Raw genomic sequence first — 19873 nt, 5'->3', positions numbered from 1 at the left:
GTGACTGTTACTGTATATTGTCTGTGTTCCTTTCTGGGCTGTGTTACATTTAGGCTCTCTCTTTGCTTAGAGGACCCCTTTCAATATTTCTTGTAGGGCTGGTTTCATGTTTGCAAATTCCTTTAGTTTTTGTTTGTCCTGGAAGCTTTTTATCTCTCCTATTTTCTTTTTTTTTTTTAAGATTTTATTTATTTCTTTTACAAAGAGAGAGACTGAGAGAGGGAACACAGCAAGGGGGAGTGGGAGAGGGAGGAGAAGCAGGCCTCCCGCCTAGCAGGGAGCCCGATGTGGGGCTTGATCCCAGGACCCTGGGATCATGACCTGAGCCGAAGGCAGACGCTTAACGACTGAACCACCCAGGTGCCCCTCTCCTATTTTCAGTGACAGCCTAGGTGGATAGAGTATTCTTGGCTGCATATTTTTCTCATTTAGTGCTCTGAATATATCATGCCAGTCCTTTCTGGCCTGCCAGGTCTCTGTGGATAGGTCTGTTGCCAATCTAATGTTTCTACCATTGTAGGTTACAGGTCTCCTCTCCCGAGCTGCTTTCAGGATTTTCTCTTTGTCTCTGAGACTCGTAAGTTTTACTATTAAATGTTGGGGTGTTGACCTATTTTTATTGATTTTGAGGGGTTTTCTCTGTGCCTCCTGGATTTTGATGCCTGTTTCCTTCTCCAAATTAGGGAAGTTCTCTGCTATAATTGGCTCCAATATACCTTCTGCCCCTCTCTCTCTTTCTTCTTCTTCTGGGATCCCAATTATTCTAATATTGTTTTGTCTTACGGTATCACTTATCTCTCGAATTCTGCCCTCGTGATCCAGTAGTTGTTTATCTCTCTTTTTCTCAGCTTCTTTATTTTCCATCATTTGGTCTTCTGTATCACTAATTCTCTCTTCTGTGTCATTTATCCTAGCAGAGCCTCCATTTTTTATTGCACCTCATTAGTAGCCTTTTTGATTTTGACTTGGTTGGATTTTAGTTTATTTCTCCAGAAAGGGTTTCTCTAATATCTTCCATGCTTTTTTCAAGCCCAGCTAGTATCTTTAAAATCATCATTCTGAACTCTAGTTCAGACATCTTACTAATGTCTATATTGATTAGGTTCCTGGCAGTTGGTACTGCCTCTTGTTCTTTTTGTTGAGGTGATTTTTTTCCATCTTGTCATTTTGTCCAGAGGAGAATAGATGAATGAGAGAACAAAATGCTAACAGGGTAACAACATCCCCAGAAAAATACACACTAAAAAAATCAGAAGAGACCTGAAACTGGGGGAAAAGAAAGGGAAAGAAAGAAAAAAGAAAAAGGTAAAAACAAACAACAAAAAAAAACAGAATATGATCGAATATGATCAGTCTGGTGCATAGATCAGTGCCCCACACCAGATTTTGGGCTTATTTTGGTCTGTTAGAAGAAAGTGCCTCCCAAAATTTTAAAGAAAGAAAAACTTATATATGTACAACATGAGGGTTAATATGATGAAGGTATGGAATATGACTGTAAAAATGAAAATTATAAAAAATTTTATAAAAGGAATCGATAAGAAGTTGGTTGAAAAAATGATTTTAAAAAAAGAATGTGATGAGGCAGGAGACTAGAACAAAGCCATACACTAGAGATTTAGGGTATATTTTGGTCTGTTAGAAGAAATTGTATCCCCAAATTTTAAAGAGAGAACAACTTTATATTATATATAACAAAAATAAGGTTAACTACTATGAAGGGATAGAATAGGACTCTAAAAATGAAAAATAAAAAGGGATTGATAAGATGTTGTTTGAAAAAGGGAAGAAGAAAAATACAAAAAAGAAAAAGTTAAAAAAAAATTAACTTTGAAAGACTAAAGAATCATGGGGAAAAAAGCCATGAATTCTATGTGCAGTATTCCCCTAGCGCTGGAGTTTTGCCATTCTCATTGATGGATAAACTTGGTCTTGGCTGGCTCTTCTTGCTGATCCTCTGGGGGAGGGGCCTGTTGCCATGGTTCCCGAATGTTTTTGTGGGAGGTGGAATTGCACCGTCCTTGCCCGTCTGGACTATGTAATCTGCTCGGGTTTGCTCTCAGGAGCTTTTGTTCCCTGCAAGCTTTCCATAGAGTGAAATGGTGGCCTCCCAGTCTTTGCTGAGGAGGAGCCGAGAACTTGGGGCTCCACTCCTCAGTGAGCCCCAGCGAAAAGCAGTCAATCACTCCCGTCTCCCTGGTCTCCGGCCCACCCTGTGCTCACCCAGCCTGTGACCGAGCATTTCTATCTCTGGCACCTGACCTGGTGTGGAGTCTCCAAACCCAGCAGACCCCTGCAGTGCGCTCCCGCGCCGCTCCTCCTGGGGGAGGAACGGGAGTCTCCCTGGATCTGCTGCTTGTTGGGTCCCCGCTGGAGGAGCAGTGGCCCAACTGTGCCGCGGATCACAGATTATGGCAACCCGAGCTGAGAGCCCAGGCCTCCTCCAGCCGGCTTCCCTATTCTGTTAACTGGGAGCTCTGTTGCACTCAGGCACCCCTGGTCTTTGTTACCCCGAGGGTCCTGAGACCCCACTGTCCCAGCAAGTGTTCCAGCCCCCGTTTAGCCACTGGAGTGACGTCCCTCAGCGGAGCAGATTTCTAAAAGTTCTGATTTTGTACTTGGCTGCTCTATCACTTGCCAGTAGCAGCTAACGGAGGCCCCCTCCCCCACCATCTATCTTCCCGAATGTCGCCTTGGATTCACTTCTCCACACATCCTACCTTCCAGAAAGTGGTCGCTTTTCTGTTCAGAGAGTTGCTATTTTCTTCGATCTCCTGTTGAGTTCGTAGGTGTTCAGAATGGTTTGAGCCCTATCTAGCTGAATTCCTGGGACGAGACATAATTTAGGTCTCCTACTCCTCCGCCATCTTGCCCCTCCCCCTCCAAAATCCAGTGACTCTTAATAAGTATGTAGTTTTCTTTTATATTCAGTAGTTTATCACAAACAGGTATTATTACCTCTCATTTTAACCATGTATATTTTTGTAAAGAGCTTATATTTAAAAATAGCAATTTATCATATTTGCTCTCAAGGATAGAGGATACTATTGATAATTGGGACAATTCTTTAAAAGTATTTCTAACATTCCTGAGGACTTTAGTACTTTTCTGTTGGAAGATACACTATGAATATTCAATATATAAAACTTTCCCAAGCCTGTAAGATTTTGTGTCTTTAGGGGAGAGAAATAGTTTTAAAGAAGATTGCATTATGTCCTTGTCATGCCATCTAGTGATCGCAGGACAAATTGTTTATTTTTTCTAATTTAGCTTGTTTATTGTGTTGTACTCTATGCAGTCACAATGTATCTGCTAGTATGTAATTCCAGAATAATACCGATTTGATGTGTGTGATTCTGGGACTTACCAGTTTTATCTGTTTGTTCAAGAGGTGTGTGTGTGTTACAGCAATTTAATGGGATTTTAAGTATTTTTATCATGATTTGAGATTTATCATAGCAATTTTTTAATTTGTAATTTAATTACTCTTGTTTTAGAATTTATTTCGAGTTTATTTTAACTTAAAGTATAAAATATAGTCTCATTATAACTATAAATTATTCCTCCTTGATAGGTGTTAAAAAAGATATTGAGAAGCTTTATGAAGCTGTACCACAGCTTGGTAGTCTGTTTAAGATTAAGGACAAAATTGGAGAAGGTAATTTAGAGATAACTTTATAAGTTTCTTTTCCTTATATTTTCCTTTGTATAATCTTGATTTTCATTACTATTTCCTATTGAAAAGTATATCCTTTCTAAAATATTAAGACCATGGTCATTTTACTAATTATGACATCACGTTTTCTTTTTCCCCTGGAAAGAGTGAAAGAATAAGTATTTACAGTAAAATGAACAGTGCTATTTTAATCTTTATGCTGTTATACCATTAAAAGTATTGATATACTAATATACCATTAATAATTATTAAGAATGAGAAATTGTAAATTCATATGGAGGAATTTGATCAAGGGAAGTCAGGAAGTCAGCTCCTTTTCCTTTCTCCATTATAGTTAGGTAGAACTGTACATTGAAACATGTATGAAACCTAAGGTGGCAAAATAGATGAAAGTGGTACAATATTTATAAAATAGTCAGTATTGGGGTGCCTGGGTGGCTCAGTTGGTTAAGTGTCCGACTCTTGGTTTCAGCTCAGGTCACGATCTCAGGGTCAAAGGATTGAGCCCTACATCGGGCTCCACACTCAGTGGGGAGTCTGCTTGAGATTCTCTTTTTTCCTCCCCCCACCCCCAATAAGTAAATTTTTTTAAAAAGATGGTCTGTGTTAACATAAATGTCATTGAGAGACTGGCAATCTTGTTGACTGAATGAAGGGTGAATTTATCAATTGTGAAGTGAATGAGAAGGTAAAAGATAATAGAAATTTTTGGTGGCTATATTGGGAAATGCCTAAATAGTTAAAAACAAAAAACCTTCCACTTACTTCATTGTTTGCTTTTTACAATGAAAAGCGTCAGACAAGAAAAGGCTGGGTCATTGGGGGGGCAGAAAAATTAGAAGATGAGATGATTTGGGATGTAAGAAGTAGATCTTTCCATCTTTTCCTTACCTTTTTTGTTTTTTAAGAAATTTTTAAAGAAGATTTTATTTACTTCAGAGAGAAAGAGCATGATCAGGGCAGAGGGGTAGAGGGAGAGGGAGAAGAAACTCCCTGCTGAGCAGGGTGCAGGACTGAATCCCAGTGTGTTCTGACTTAGTGTTCAAAACTCTGTTCTGGAATCCACTGGTGTCCTCCTAACAAATTGATAGCTATTCTTGGAGGGGGGAAGGAGGAGGAGAGTGTTCTATAGCTAAGTAAGTTGGAAAATGTAGTAGGTATAGCTCCCTTTTGGTTATTCGTGATGTACTTAAAACACATTAAAGCTCTGGAAAATTTTGTAGTAGAGAAATTTATCAATTTGTTTTAACTCAGTATTTCTCAAATTTAACTGGCCACTCTTTTATGGTTTCTGTTTAGTTTAATGCTGTTTAGTTTAATGCCTAGGTGTTTTTGTAGGGTTTTTTTCCCTGAAGACTATTAACATTTATGCTTCTAACAGACCTGTATCCAAGTCGTAAGAAAGTAATTTCAAATGACAGTATTATAGAAAAATACTTACTAGAATGGATTGTGACCATGGAAAAATTTTATTTTAACCCAGGCAAATAGATTTGCTGTAGAGCTTTGGTAAATTAATATACCCTTTAAAGAACTGAGAACAGTTAAGAATTTATTAAAAATTGAAAGTTCTATTTATAAATGTTGTTACTCTTTATGTTTAATATCATTAAATATATTAATGATTAGAATAATTTTATGGATTCCAAACAGTTTTTAGGTTCTATTTTAGCATTGTTTCATTGACATTTTTAAAAACCAAATATTGAAAAATCTAATAAATTGTTTTACAGGTACTTTTAGCTCTGTTTATTTGGCCACAGCACAGTTACAAGTAGGACCTGAAGAGAAAATTGCTCTAAAACACTTAATTCCAACAAGTCATCCTATAAGAATTGCAGCTGAACTTCAGTGCCTAACAGTGGCTGGGTAGGTAATTTAAAGATATTTTAATTGAACTGGCTGTTGTGTATAATTTTTAAGATTTTTTTAAGGTATATCTAACAGGGATGATGAGGTTATCCATGAATTAAACATTTGTTAGTCAGGTGTTTGCAGTTTGGTAGCATTTTTCCTCTAACGTTGGGATGGTTAATTAAATTTATATTTTTAGAGTGGATTACCCTTGAGGCTCAGCTTGACTTCCTGTTCTCTTCCCACTTTTTCTAATCTTCCTGCCAAATCCTAAACCATGATCTAGAGATTTTTTAAAATGTAGGGAATTCATATTTCATATCTCCTCAGCTATTGACAGCCTCATTTCATACTTCAATTTTGAACAACAGAAACATCTGTCATGTCTTTCTTATTGGTCTCTGTCTTCTGGGTCATTCCTGTCAACTAAGGTACATGATCTAGTATCTCTTATGCCCCTGTATTGCCATTCCTCTTCCAGCTGCTCCGTCAAGTCTTTGCTGCCCTTCCCCACCAGACTTCCCAAAAATGATCTACATATACTGTTTTCACTTTCACACCATACCTTCACTACTCATAGTGTCTGCTGTCCTCTGTGCTAAACCGAAGCTACTTTAGATAGAGTCAACCATGACTTCTGTTTTGCCAGTTTTCTTTTTCTGTTCATATGAACATAGGCAGTGCGTAACATTGATTTGAACCATTGTCTTTTGACTTCGGTACTGCCACACACTCCTTGTTTTCTTTCTGCTTTATTTGGCTTTTCATTTTCAGTATCCTTTGGCCAGTTCTTCGTCTTCTACCTGACATCTAAATGTTGGAGTGCCTGATCTTGGGCTTTCTTGCTCCAGACTCTTCTGTAGGTAGTATTTATTTCCATGTGGTTTTCAGTGTATGGTAGGGATTTCCATAAGTATGTATCTTGCCTCAGACCTCTTACCTGCAGATTTGTATATACCCATCTGCTGATTTGACATACCCACTTGAGCACCTAATAAATATCTCAAACATATTCTGTAAACTAAATTTTAATACTCCTTTGCCCAAAAACCCCTATTGCAACAGCCTGTTTTATCTGCTCATCTTGGCATCCATCATCAGGTCTTGGCCATTTTACCGCCAAAATATATCTAAAAATCCATCCATGTTTTTCTGTCTTCTCAACCACTACTTCAGACCGAGCCTAGATTGCTAAACTAGGCTGCTGCTTCTCTTTCTCCCTGAATCCCATTGTTACAAAACAGCCGGAATGATGTTTAAAGTATAAAAATTTGTGTGTGTGTGTGTGTGTGTGTGTATAATGTAAATTGTATACTATTAGTTCCATCCCTTAAAATCCTTCAGTGGTTTCCCAGTGTCCTTTGGGGGAAAAAAAAATCCAGCCTTATCAATACCACTGTCAGTGCCACTCTTCCTATCTCCCTCTCTCTGTGCTCTAATTTCTTTAGTTCCTCAGATTTGTCTCAAGCTTCCTCATCTTATTGTCACTACCCATACTGTTCCCCAGTGAGACCTCTCCCAGTCTTTGCATGCTGACCTCTCTTCTTTCTGATCTGAGCAAGAGTGGCACCACTTCAAAGATGTCTTCTGAGGGGCACCCAGGTGGCTCAGTTAAGCATCTGATTCTTGATTTCACCTCGGGTCTTGATCTCAGGGTCCTGAGTTCAGGCCTCGAGTCAGGCTCCCCTCCAGGCCTGGAGCCTACTTAAAAACAAACAAAAACAAAGATGTCTTCTGAATTAAATTAGATTCACTTATTTGTTATTTTCACAGTACCTTTTGATCTCTTTCAAAACCCTTGTAATCTGTCATATGTTATTTTATTATCTGTTATTGCTCATTAGATAATAAACTCCATGAGGGCAGAAATCATGTTAATTTTAATTCACCTTCCCTTTCCTAATATCTAACATAATGTCTGCCACGTAACTGCCCACTGAATATTTATTGGATGAATGGACAAGTCTATTTCTTCGTTTCACCCCCCTGTTTATTAGAGAAGACAAGACGATGAGATGGCCTCTCTAAGGCAGAATTACATATGTTCTAGTCACTTGGATAAAATTGTTTTTCCATATTTTAAATATTTTCTCTACCATTTTTCCTTTCCATATACTCCAAAAAAGTGCATGCTAAAAAAAAAAAAAATCTTTATCTGATCTTGCTTCCTTTCTAGCTCCCACACTGGTTTTTCTTCTTTGCCAGATATTTCAGGCAAATTGAGTGTTCTGCTTCCGTTGTATCCTGTTTTCCCTCCTTAAGTCCTGTTTGGCCTCTTCCTTTCCACTTAAATTGCTTTCTGAAAAATTACCAGTTAATTCCTTTTTGCCAAACTAAAAGACTTCCCTCAGTCCTTAGTCTCATGACCTTCATACTGATTACTACCTTCCTTTAAAACTCATCATCTGGGTGACATCCCTTTCTGGGCTTTCTGCCTCTTCTTCCTTATTTTGCCCTCCAACTTGAGACTTTTCCAAAACTCAAGTTTTCTCTCAAATCATTTTCAGAGCTTTAGGTATCACTTCTCAAGTACTGTCACTGACCTCTCACTTCTCACATAAGATGTAATTTTGTATCTAGAAATTTTTATCAAAATGTCTTATTTTTCAATGCTTCTTTTCCTGATTTCTCCACATATTTTGTTGGTATCCATGTTGTTTTACTAATTGGGCTCAAAACTATGGAAGTCAGCTTTACCCTGTTTTCCTCATCTTTTATGATACAGTATAGCATAGCAATTTAGAGCACAGATATAGAGCAGACTATCCAGATTCAAATCCTGTCTCCATGACTTACTAGGTTAGTGTCTTTGGGAACATTCCTGAACTTCTCTGTGCCTCAGTTTCCTTATCTGTACAAAAGGGGGAGGAAATAATGGCATTGTCCTGATAGAGCTGTTGTGAGGATTAAGTGAATTAGTTAATAAATGTAAAGTGCTTACTTAGATCAAAGCTTGGCATATAGTGAATGCTCAATAAATGTTAGCTGTTATTTTTTAATTAACTTATTTATTGTTATTTTATTGGCTAAGGCTTGTTAATTCATTCTTGTTATTCATGTTGTCTTTCTCATTCTGTCATTTCCCCAATTTAAAACTATAATTATCTCATGTTTGAATTATTATAGTAACCTCATAACTGGTGCTTTCTTTTTTAAACTTTATCGTGTACAGGTCAAACATGTATACTATCCTACAAGTTGGTTTTAAGTAGTTTTTTATGCATTGCTAAAACTTCATTTTTAAAGAAACTGAGCACAAAATTTCAATTCATTTGACCTTTCCTCTAAAGTTCATTATGCATTTTTCCACTAGGGGGCAAGACAATGTCATGGGAGTTAAATACTGCTTTAGGAAAAATGATCATGTGGTTATTGCTATGCCATATCTGGAGCATGAGTCCTTTTTGGTAGGTGTTAATACTTCCTGAATTTTTATTGGCTAAATAATTGAAAACAATTTTATGACCTTATTCATAATTTTATTTTAGGACATTTTGAATTCTCTTTCCTTTCAAGAAGTACGGGAATATATGTTTAATCTGTTCAAAGCTTTGAAACGCATTCATCAGTTTGGTATTGTTCACCGTGATGTTAAACCCAGCAATTTTTTATATAATAGGCGCCTGAAAAAGTAAGTATGAAAAATTACCAGAAAATAACTACACTTGAAAGAATTTGTGCTATGGGGTTCATCTCAGAGATACAGAACATTCTGCAACAGCCATGCACAGATTTTTTTTTTGTTTCAAATTTTCATTGTGGTTGGGGAATGGAAATACAGTGAAACAAAAGATAAAATTTTATTGGTAAAGCAGTGTACATCATTAGATATACCATGGTTCAGTGGAAATATCACTTAGCTAAAAGAAACTTAGAAAAGGTCTAGGCCTTTTTGACCTTCACATTGCTCTTATCTCTGGGCTTCATTTTTCTTTTTGAGTAAAGGAGAGGATTGCCCACATGATAGCCAATTTCCTGTTTCAACACTAAAGTTGTGTTTTTATGTATATTTATATCGTATATGTTTATATGTGTGTGTGTGTGTGTGTTTTATACAGATAGAGGCATTGTAAGCTGAAAACCTAACTTTAATACTGTTCAGTATACAATCGGTCACACTGAGGATGTTAGGGAGTATAGAATTATAACTTCTTTTCTTGAATTTTATACTTCTGACTTGTCTTTTTAATTTTCTTTAAATCAAATTTTAAACCCATGATTTTAATTAAATTTTTTAAGCTTGTTTAGTTAAAAATTATCTACTGTGATGCCATCTCTGCCATTGTAAGAGAACAAAGGATTGGGCTTCTATCCTGCAGTCCTTGTCTGCGTTGTTAGCACAGGCCATTGGAGAAAGGGCAGAAAGATTTTTGTGTGTGTATGGGATGTATCATTTTTTAATTTTCAAGCCTAGTTAGCTACTAAATCATTACCTTGTCTATAAACTCATTTTTCTTGTCTTTTTTCAAGAATGTTATAAATTCTTAATTGATCCCGTAAGAATTAACTTTTGTATGAATATGACTTGAGCATATTGTTATTAAGCTTTAGTTGTTACACAGAAGTAAAAATGCTTACTTTTGTCTGTCTTAGGTATGCATTGGTAGACTTTGGTTTGGCCCAAGGAACCCATGATACGAAAATAGAGCTTCTCAAATTTGTCCAGTCTGAAGCTCAGCAGGAAAGTTGTTCACAAAATAAATCCCATGTAATCACAGGAAACAAGATTTCATTGAGTGGCCCAGCAGCACCTAAGGAGTTGGATCAGCAGCCCACCATGAAAACTTCTGTTAAAAGGCCCTACGCACATGCACAAAGTCAGATTAAACAAGGAAAAGATGGAAAGGTTCTACCTCTTTTATTTCTTAAATACTAATAAGGTTTTAGAAATGTACTTCCTCATCCAACAGAGGGAGATATAATACCAGGATAATACTTGCAATTAAAAAAATTATTTTTACATTTGTTACATATCAAATGGATTAGATTCCACTAAGATTTATAATGGATTGTTTTACCATTTCAAAACTGAAATTACTCGGTAGATTTATAATGTGTCTGTCATTACGTTATGTAACAAATATGGAAAATAACAAATTTTCCCTGCATGTTCTCAAGTTCAGATTAATTATCCTTTTTAAAAGAAAACATTAGTTATAGGGGAAAAATTCTGAAGTGTCTATCTCCATTTTAGCTGCACAGCAAAAATGTAACATCCATGCAGGTGGTTTTTAAATTCTTTAGTTATATATTATTTGTGGATTATGATTAACATTGTATGGGTGTTAAGAGTTCTGTCTAGACTATTCTCTCCTTTCACAGAAGTGTTTTGGTGCCTGAGAATGACTTGGATGCAGCTGTTTTTGTTTCATGTCACTTAACTCTTTCAAAACTGGCAGAGTACGGCTGGCAGAAAGTGTTACAGATATAATCCTTATTTTCCTTGTTTTTGTTGGTATTGTAGGAGGGATCTGTAGGCCTTTCTGTCCAGCGCTCTGTTTTTGGAGAAAGAAATTTCAATATACACAGCTCCATTTCACATGAGAGCCCTGCAGTGAAAGTAAGTAATGTAGCTTCATAGTGCAATCATCAGTCAGTCGTACACTGAAGAGAATTTAGGGATTGGTAGACTAGTATTTATTATCACTAAGTTTTTAAAAGTAGAGTTTTGCTGTGGCAGACGGTATTAACTGCTTTGAGCATCTTGTCAACAATTTTCTCCAGTTTTTTTCCTGAACTTTTCTGGTGGAATTTTTCATCATTTTTGGTTAGTTGACTGTTGTTGCTCTTTTCTAAAGGAACATTTAGAACATTAAGGCCTTTTCTCTCATTGGCTAGAATGTGAGCTCCAAATAACTAACACATTTCTGACACACAGGTGATAGTGTAAAGATGTTTGTAACGTTTACGAAATTGTAATCAATGTTAAATGGTTTTAAATTGACTTATGATATCCTGTAACAGCTAGATAGCATGAGCAACAAATTAAAACTGATTTTAGCCAATGTAATTGTGCAGTTTACAGTTCTGAAATGGAGTTAGACACTAGAACGTAACTATGTTATACTTCTGTAACATAAATCAGGAAAAGTTCTGATAAAGTGTAAGTCAAGTATTTACCAATTGAGGACTATTTAGTAAATTTTAAAATGTTTATTCAACAGGAAAACTTAAAAAGATCTTAAATAATAGACAACTGTTTACTTAAAATCCAGCAGCACATTCGGCAGTTTTAAAAGTTATGTTTCTACTGTTAACGTTTTGCCATACTAGCATTTGAAGGTATCATGTTAAATATCATGAAAATAGGAAATATGACTTTTCTTTTACAGCTTATGAAGCAGTCAAAGACTGGGGATGTACTATCTAGAAAGTTAGCAACAAAAAAGAAGGCTATTTCTACAAAAGTTATGAATAGTGGTGTGATGAGGAAAACTGCCAGTTCTTGCTCAGCTAGCCTGACCTGTGACTGTTATGCAACAGATAAAGTTTGCAGTATTTGCCTTTCAAGGTAATGTGTTCTGATGGTGCTATAAAATCACCAGCATGCTGCCAGACAAGATTAGAAATTGCATTGATTTTGGTGGGTAATTGATTTAGTGTGAGGAAAGAAACAATACAGACGCTGATGTCAGGAGAGGTACCTTGAAGAGCAAATGATAACTGTTGTCATGTATTGTTCATTTGACATTTATATGCTCTTTGAAAAACACATTTGCTCTTATATGCAAATAATTTTGGTGGGGGTAGGGGAGTTTTTTTGGAACCTTAGAATCACACATTTTGTTTTCTGATTTAATCTTTTCTTTCTTTATTTCCACCTATGTAGAATAACCAGAACCAAATAATAGTGTCTTTCTCACTCCCACTTCCTACTCTTAGCCCCATAAATTCCTCCCTTTCTTTCAAAAGTTGCATGAGCTTTCATGAACCTCTCCTAACCCAAATATATGAGAATAAGTATATCAGAAACTAACTTCGTGATATCACTCCAAACAGACATGAATTTTTATACCTCTGAATTCTGTTGTATTCAATTCTGTTGTATTACATTTTTCTGTTAGGGTCCTTATCATCTACTACCTATTTTTATACCTGGAAGTTACCTTAAAATTTTTCTGGAATAAGGCCTGGTTATTTGTGGGTAGAGAGGGGAGGGACCAGTAGAAACAAAATCTAGGATTTTCATCACACTGGATTATCATTTGCTTTATAAATAACATTTATATAGATATCAAGACAGAATTTACTATGAAATAGATCAATAAATGTTACTTTGTGGTTTTAAATAAACTTTAACATAACTAGAAAAATCTTATTTCATCATCATAAGGCGGCAACAGGTAGCCCCTAGGGCAGGTACACCGGGATTCAGAGCACCAGAGGTTTTGACAAAGTGCCCCAATCAAACTACAGGTATGTTGCACTACAAATACAGAACTCAATTAGAATTGGTTATCCCAGGTATATTTTATTTTATGATCTTTATGTTTTACTAATATTAGTGTTTTTCTGCTTTTAATAAATTATATAAGTGGTTGTAGCAGTGTGGCAGTCCCATTTTTGAGATCATGCTATTAATGAAAATTTCTACTCCTAGTGTTGCTTTTTTTTTTTTTTTAACAAATTTTTTCCTGCAGATTACATCTTGCTTATCTATTTACAAGATGATTTTTGCCAGGAATTTTGTTTTGGAAGAAAAATTGTGTTTAGTAGTCTTTGCTAACTTGAGACTTGGCAGCTTTTTATCTGTTCGCCCAATACTCCAAAAGTCTTCTGTGATGCACTTGTGTGTTTGATTAAAATTATTTTTTGTTACTGTGAACATAATACAGTAACATTCAAGAGTTTTAAAAAAGGAAAAGGTTTATAATCTACAACAAAAGTTATCATGGAGCCAAAACCCAGGAAAAGTCTTGAGTAAATGAATCTTACCATTCGCTTGGATTATGGACTTCAAAGAAATACATTCACCCATTGTGTATATTCTAACTTGCTAATGATACAAAAAAACGAATGAAAGTATCTGCATACTGTCCAAATAATAAAAACCTGTGGAGGATGGTTATAAATCTTTATACAAGGTATTTTAGGGATACCTAACTATTCTTACCTGAAGGGAGTATGGAAGGAAATTTACAGAAGAGGGAACCTCTTGAGAAGAGATGTAAATTGGAGTGGGTGGTTGGCATTGATAAATGAGCAGAGGATCTCAAGAAACAGAATGGTCTAGTCACATAGGAAACAGGAAGTTTAGTGTTGCTAGAATGTAAGATGGAAGTGAAGGAATGGTGAGAAATAAACCTGGTAATAGGTAGACAAGTCAAATCACACATGTTAAACAGCTTGGGCTGTATCCTGTAAGTGTTGGAAAGTTATTCAAGGGAAAGACATGGTATTAATTATGTTCTAACTGGATCATGCTGGCAGGTATACAGAGTGGATAGGTTTTGGAGAGTGGTGGCTTACAGTGGTCCAAGTGAGATGCTGAAAGCCTGAATGAGGGCATCATTAATAGGAATGAAAAGAGGTGAAGGATTGGAAAGGTAGCACTTGGTAGATAATTGGGTGTGGGATTTGGGTTTGGGGTGGTGAAGGAAAAGGCACCCAGGAGTTTATCAGATTTCTAGCTTAGGGGACTTGAATGGGTGTCATTCACAAAGGTGGAGAATAAATAACTGGTTTACAAGGAAAGATAAGGTGGATTGGGGCATAATTGGCTTGAGATATTTGTAAGACACAGAGATGTCCAACAGAATAAAAGTCAAGCTCAGGGAAGTCTGGGCTGGAAATACAGTTGAATGTCATCAGTACAGAAAAGATCGTTAAAGCCATGAGGTAGATGGATCCAGTCAGGGAGAGTATACAGGGGAAGAAGAAGTTGGAACTCTGAGGAACCTCAGCCTTAAGGCTTGGAGAGAATGTCGAAGGAGGAAGCAGATGTACTGAGGGAACGAAGAAAGGCAGGTGATACAAATCCAAGGGAATAGAGAGCAAATAACTTGGACTTACTAGGAGGTCAACAATTAGGAGAGAAGATGTCCCTAAAAGAAAAAAATAGTTTCTTAACGTGAGCCTGGGCTGGTATTAATGTTAACTGCCAGAATTCTAGAGATTAAAGTTTCTATAGCAGAAGTTAGGGTTAGCACCTGGCTGAAGAAAAGCTTCTGATGTTCAGTACTTTTCACTAAAATAAACCACTTTCACTATGGTGGGTAATTCTTGAGGAGCATCCAGATTTTTCCCACATAGCTATTTTTGGATTTCTTTTGATCTTATAAAATACATATCTACTTATTGTTTTCTAATGATGAAATATCCTTTAAACTTACTAACATGTTGCTTAAGAAAGAAGACATTGTATTTTGTATTAAGAATGTTGGACCAGGATTTCTCAGTCCTGATGTCACACTATAGCATCTGAGGAACTTAAAAAAAATACTGATGCCTGAGCCATACTCCAGAACAATTAAGTCAGAATCTCTGAGGGAGTGGGCCTGGGCATCAGAATTTTTGTAAGGCTCAAGATAATTTGCACAGCAAAAGTTGAGAACTATGGATGTAACATTGATATAAACTGACTATTGGTGATAAAATTACAGATTTGGGATTTTTTTTTAAAGTTTGTTTTCTGTTACAGCAATTGACATGTGGTCTGCAGGTGTCATATTCCTCTCTTTGCTTAGTGGGCGATACCCATTCTATAAAGCAAGTGATGATTTAACTGCTTTGGCTCAAATTATGACAATTCGTGGATCCAGGGAAACTATCCAAGCTGCTAAAACTTTTGGTAAGCAGTTTTATTTCCTAGAACAAAACAAATGCCTTTATTATCTCCTATAAATCAAATTATTATGAAATTCTCTTTACAAATAAACATATTCTGTGTTCGTAAAATTCTCTGATGTTAGGTACAAAATTTCTCTGTTGCTCTAAAGTTAATTGCATTGTGTAAGAAAATAATTTATCACTTTTCTTCTATATAATCATTTAATCTTACCAAGCACAAAGTGCTATTTAAATATTTAAAATTCAACTTTATAATCTTAAAATAAGGAATAACTCCCTGTAGTTATCGTTTGACTTTATTATATAAATATTTTTAATAGTATGTTTTAAATTGTTATATTTTTTAAGTATCAGGTGTTCTTGGGCCTGCCTTAAGTGATCTTAGTCTGTACCAACAATAAACAGTTAATTATGATACAGCATAATAAGGACTATTGTAGGGAAGATAATAAAATGTGTGTTAGTTGTTAGATTCCTTAGGATTAGGGTAGCAAAGAGGAGAAATGAGCAGAACACCTTTGCTGATGGAGTTATTATTGTAAGCATATATTGGACATGGGAAATCATCTCCTAAGCTATCCAAGTTCTTACACTTCCAAGACTGGGATATGCAGTTTACTTCATAGGGCACCTGAGAATTATCTCAGCCTTGTTCTGGCCAATGACTTGAAATCAAATACCTTGTATTTATTCTCCACATACAATTATAGTTAATGTTTTCCAAAGTGGGTGGCTGTGATTGAGTCAGTATGCTACCACATGATATAGAACACCCGTGTGGGACAAAATTTCAGGCAGCCCGCTTCAAAAGTAGCTGGGCTGCTTTGTGCCCAGCCCCAGGATCAGTGGGTCTTCCATCAGGGGTCCAGATCAAAATTATTTGAGGAACTTAAAAAAATACGTATGCTTTCTCACCCCACTCCTTCCTGGAAAATAAGATTCAGAAAAATATGATAGATAGGAAGGTCCAGGCTTGTTTGAAAAAACAAGTGATTTTGACCAAGAACAACTTCTAAGAACCACTGCAAAAATGATTGCCCCTTATTTAGACACCACTGCTACCGTCCAATCCCATCAGAAAAACTTGGTGGTGGTTGTGAAGAAAGCTTTGTGATAGAGGCTTACCAAAAAGTGTTTCTGCAGCAAAGTCAATCCACAACTTGTAGCTTTCTTGCACCTACTATAAGAAAATTTTATCTGAGGTAATACGGTGAAATAGTACACACATATAAAGGGAAAGTGACAATAAATGGAAGGCAAGATTGAGATCTTGGAAATTATATTCCTAGACATTCTTACACATATTTATTCTCAACTGATTGAGAAAACTTTTCATCTGTTGTTGAATAACTTGCTGAGAACTTCATGAAGTTTATCAGAGAATGAACACCAAAACATTTTGTTGAAGAGCTTAAATCTCCCCTATCTGTAGTCAAAGTTACAGTGAGGATCAACAATGGAAGCACAACATGCAACACAAAAACATTCTAGGGTAAGTGTCAGGATAGTAGGCAAGGGCTTTTAAAGGTTTATCATTGTAATGCTTGTTCTATTAGAAAAATAATAATGCCATGTAGTACTTGTCTCAGTTTTATTAGTAGGACTTCTTCAGCTGTTTCAGTCATATCTTACTGTAACTTTGGGCTGAATACAGAAGGACTCAAAACTTCAGTAGTCACAGTTCTCCTTTAAGACCCAAAGAAATAGCTTGCTTGGGATTAGCAGTGGGAGTACTTTTACTTCTGTTGTGTATAACTTACCTCACTGTCCTCAACTCATAGAGCTGGCCCCACTGTGGATTGTCATCAAGTACTTGTTGAGTTCTGTCAAAGAAATTCAGAAAAACCTTGAGCTAAAACAAATGCCTGACATGGTCTGTAACAAAATTTTTTAAAGATTTATTTATTTGAGAGAGTGGGGGGAGGGGCAGGGGGAGAGAATTTCAAGCAGACTCCAGCTGAACAGGGAACCCCACATGGGGCTCAATCCTAGGACCCTAAGATCATGACCTGAGCTGAAGTCACATCTTAACCGACCGAGCCACCCAGGCGCCCCCACATTTCTGTTTAATAAGGAAATATAAGGCCAAGATAATACACTACTGCCTGTTTGTGTGCTTTCTACTTACTACTATATAGTACAAAACAGAACTTAAATATTAGCATGTGGTGCTCTGTCTCACACACAGTGTAAATATATCTACAAAGTGCATGGTTGGACTTGCATCGTTCTTATGAGAGAGGCTTCTGATATATTCAGATAATATAAAATACATGTATTTTTTCCTTTTTAGGCAAATCAGTATTGTGTAGCAAAGAAGTCCCAGCACAAGACTTGAGAAAACTCTGTGAGAAGCTCAGAGGTATTGATTCTAACACTCCCAAATTAACAAGTGATATACAGGGACTTGCTTCTCGTGACCCAACTTTTTCCGAGAAGATTGACCATAAAGCTTCTCACCTTATACAAACACCTCAAGCACAGCACTCAGGGAATTCCTTGTATAAAGGGGACATTAATGGTTGTGGGGGTAGTTTGAATACGGACACTACCAATTTAGAAGGCTGGAATGAGGTACCTGATGAAGCTTACGACCTGCTTGATAAACTTCTAGATCTAAATCCAGCTTCAAGAATAACAGCAGAAGAGGCTTTGTTGCACCCTTTTTTTAAAGATGTAAGCTTGTGATTATCGTTCTTCATGTAATGTTTGCTGTTTTGTGTTATGAGGGGGTGAAAAAGAGTTCTTTGTAATAGCTGTAACTTTTTGATTGGAGACCAGGGCAAGCAGGATGAATAATTTATTTTAAAATTTTAGTATTTGCTCTTTGGCAGATTCTAAAATATGGATTACTTAAAATGCCTGGGTAGTTCTTTGGGCTAACTACGTGATCTTTGAGTTAGATCTACTCAAGTAGAATCAGATCTTTAGCTTCCCTAATTACTTCTCACTGCCATACACAGAAAAAGCAGCTGTTTCAGCCTAGTACATAGGAGTTTCAGGTGTAAGTCTTAAAATTAATGGATGTGATCAGGACTAAGTGAGTCAAAAGATGTTAGTGGTTTCTTTAAACTGTGAGCTATGTCTACTTCTGGAAAACTCAACCTGGTGCTGGTGCTCTAACCATTCTGTAGGTAAAGGAGATCATTTCCTCTTCTAGAGGCATATATTATACTTCCGAACACTAAATTAATGAGAGAATGTTGGGGGTAATATCACTTAAAACTGAATTTATCCATTTTTCAAAGTATTTGTTAAAGCATATTTTGTGTGAATTGCCATGTTTTTCTTAATGGTTTCTCTCTTGATTTTTCCACTTTCTCTTTCCCCACCTGACACATTCTCCTTGGAAATAATATGGTGCTTTCCACAAAGTTTCTGGGGTCTTTGTTAACTATTGCATGTGTATACAGTTGGGAACTCACTGCATACACTGGTTGTTTAAAGGGAAGCTGCAGAGCCAAGGTGAATACTGAAGGTCCAAAATACTTTTCTTTTTCTCGCTGTGTTAGGTGTAATTAGGTTGCTGGCTAAAAGGAAAAATAAATACAACCTTGAGAATATTGTTGGAGATTTTTTTCCTCTGCATAGTGTGATTGAGATCTCTACATCCTGTTATAACTAAATTGGTCCTGCTCAGAGAAGGTTGATTACTAGAGACTTGGGTGTGTTGGGAAGAGAGATGAGTGGGTAAAGTAGAAGAGGACCAGAGATGGAGACTTATATATTACTACATTCCAAAATGATAAATATCATTGACAATATATCTAACTCTTTCTGTGGGAGGTAAGTCTAGGGATATGGGTCTGCTGAGAAGTTTCCCGGTGAGTAGGTTAGTAGGGATACAGTATAGAAACAGCCTAAGGACATAAAACATACATTGTCACTTTGTGCATTCGAGTCGGTGTGTCTGCCCGCCCTATTTGGTAAGCATAGTACATACAGAAACCACCACCGCTGACGGGCTCTGTCTCCTCATACCGTAAGCTTTAAAAACAACAAAACTTGAATGTTCTTGAATTTGTATGTTTAATAAAGTTATTCTTTTATATTTTTTATGTCCGACTACTCATTTGAAAAATACCCTTTAAAAAAAAAAGTATTGATCACTGGAAATATTTTCCTTCTGAGATTGATGAATGCTCTCTCCAGCAAATAGTAGGCAGATGGACAAAAATTGACCTGGCTCAACACATATGTGAAAGATGGAAGCAGATTTTTGTTATAGAAAGGTGCTCATTGACCTCATCTATAGGAAATTTATAACATAGTAAAGCAGTAAGTCATCTCAGTAATGAAGTCTTAGCTAAAAAAAAAAAATGTCATGGTGTGATTTCACAATCAAGTTAACATATTCTAAGAAAATTAACAGGAAGAAAATTTAACTACCAAAAGTACAGGGCAGGAGATGTTCTCGAAGAAAGTTTAATATTCAGGGTTGTAGTTTCAAGTTTTTGTTAATACCACAGTTAGAAGAGAACTTGGCTGATATGCAAGGGGAGGTGGGAGGTAAAGGGAGCCACTGTTTTAAAAGCCATCCAGTGATGTAAATTA

General features: G+C 36.4%; 1 protein-coding gene across 3 annotated transcripts in view; it reads left to right on the top strand.

The window, feature by feature from the left end:
* The window catches only part of CDC7 (cell division cycle 7), a 32377-nt gene extending 13007 nt beyond the window's left edge, over positions 1-19370 (top strand). For 2 of the 3 annotated variants that reach the window (XM_028087675.1, XM_028087676.1), the window contains exons 3-12: positions 3575-3658; positions 5410-5545; positions 8844-8937; positions 9019-9161; positions 10124-10376; positions 10995-11090; positions 11863-12041; positions 12864-12946; positions 15171-15320; positions 17613-19370. In XM_028087675.1, the coding sequence (XP_027943476.1) occupies positions 3575-3658; positions 5410-5545; positions 8844-8937; positions 9019-9161; positions 10124-10376; positions 10995-11090; positions 11863-12041; positions 12864-12946; positions 15171-15320; positions 17613-18007 (1613 nt within the window). In that variant the 3' untranslated portion in view covers positions 18008-19370. The remainder of the gene's footprint in view (positions 1-3574; positions 3659-5409; positions 5546-8843; positions 8938-9018; positions 9162-10123; positions 10377-10994; positions 11091-11862; positions 12042-12863; positions 12947-15170; positions 15321-17612) is intronic. The other variant, XM_028087677.1, reaches the window with a different exon arrangement.
* Positions 19371-19873: the final 503 nt, after the last annotated feature.

The sequence above is a fragment of the Eumetopias jubatus genome, unplaced genomic scaffold, assembly GCF_037043125.1.
Source record: "Eumetopias jubatus isolate StellerSeaLion01/CBP00866 unplaced genomic scaffold, mEumJub1_p1.0 scaffold_4, whole genome shotgun sequence".
NCBI classification, from domain to species: Eukaryota; Metazoa; Chordata; class Mammalia; order Carnivora; family Otariidae; genus Eumetopias; species Eumetopias jubatus.
This window is presented reverse-complemented; position numbering and strand designations above follow the sequence as displayed.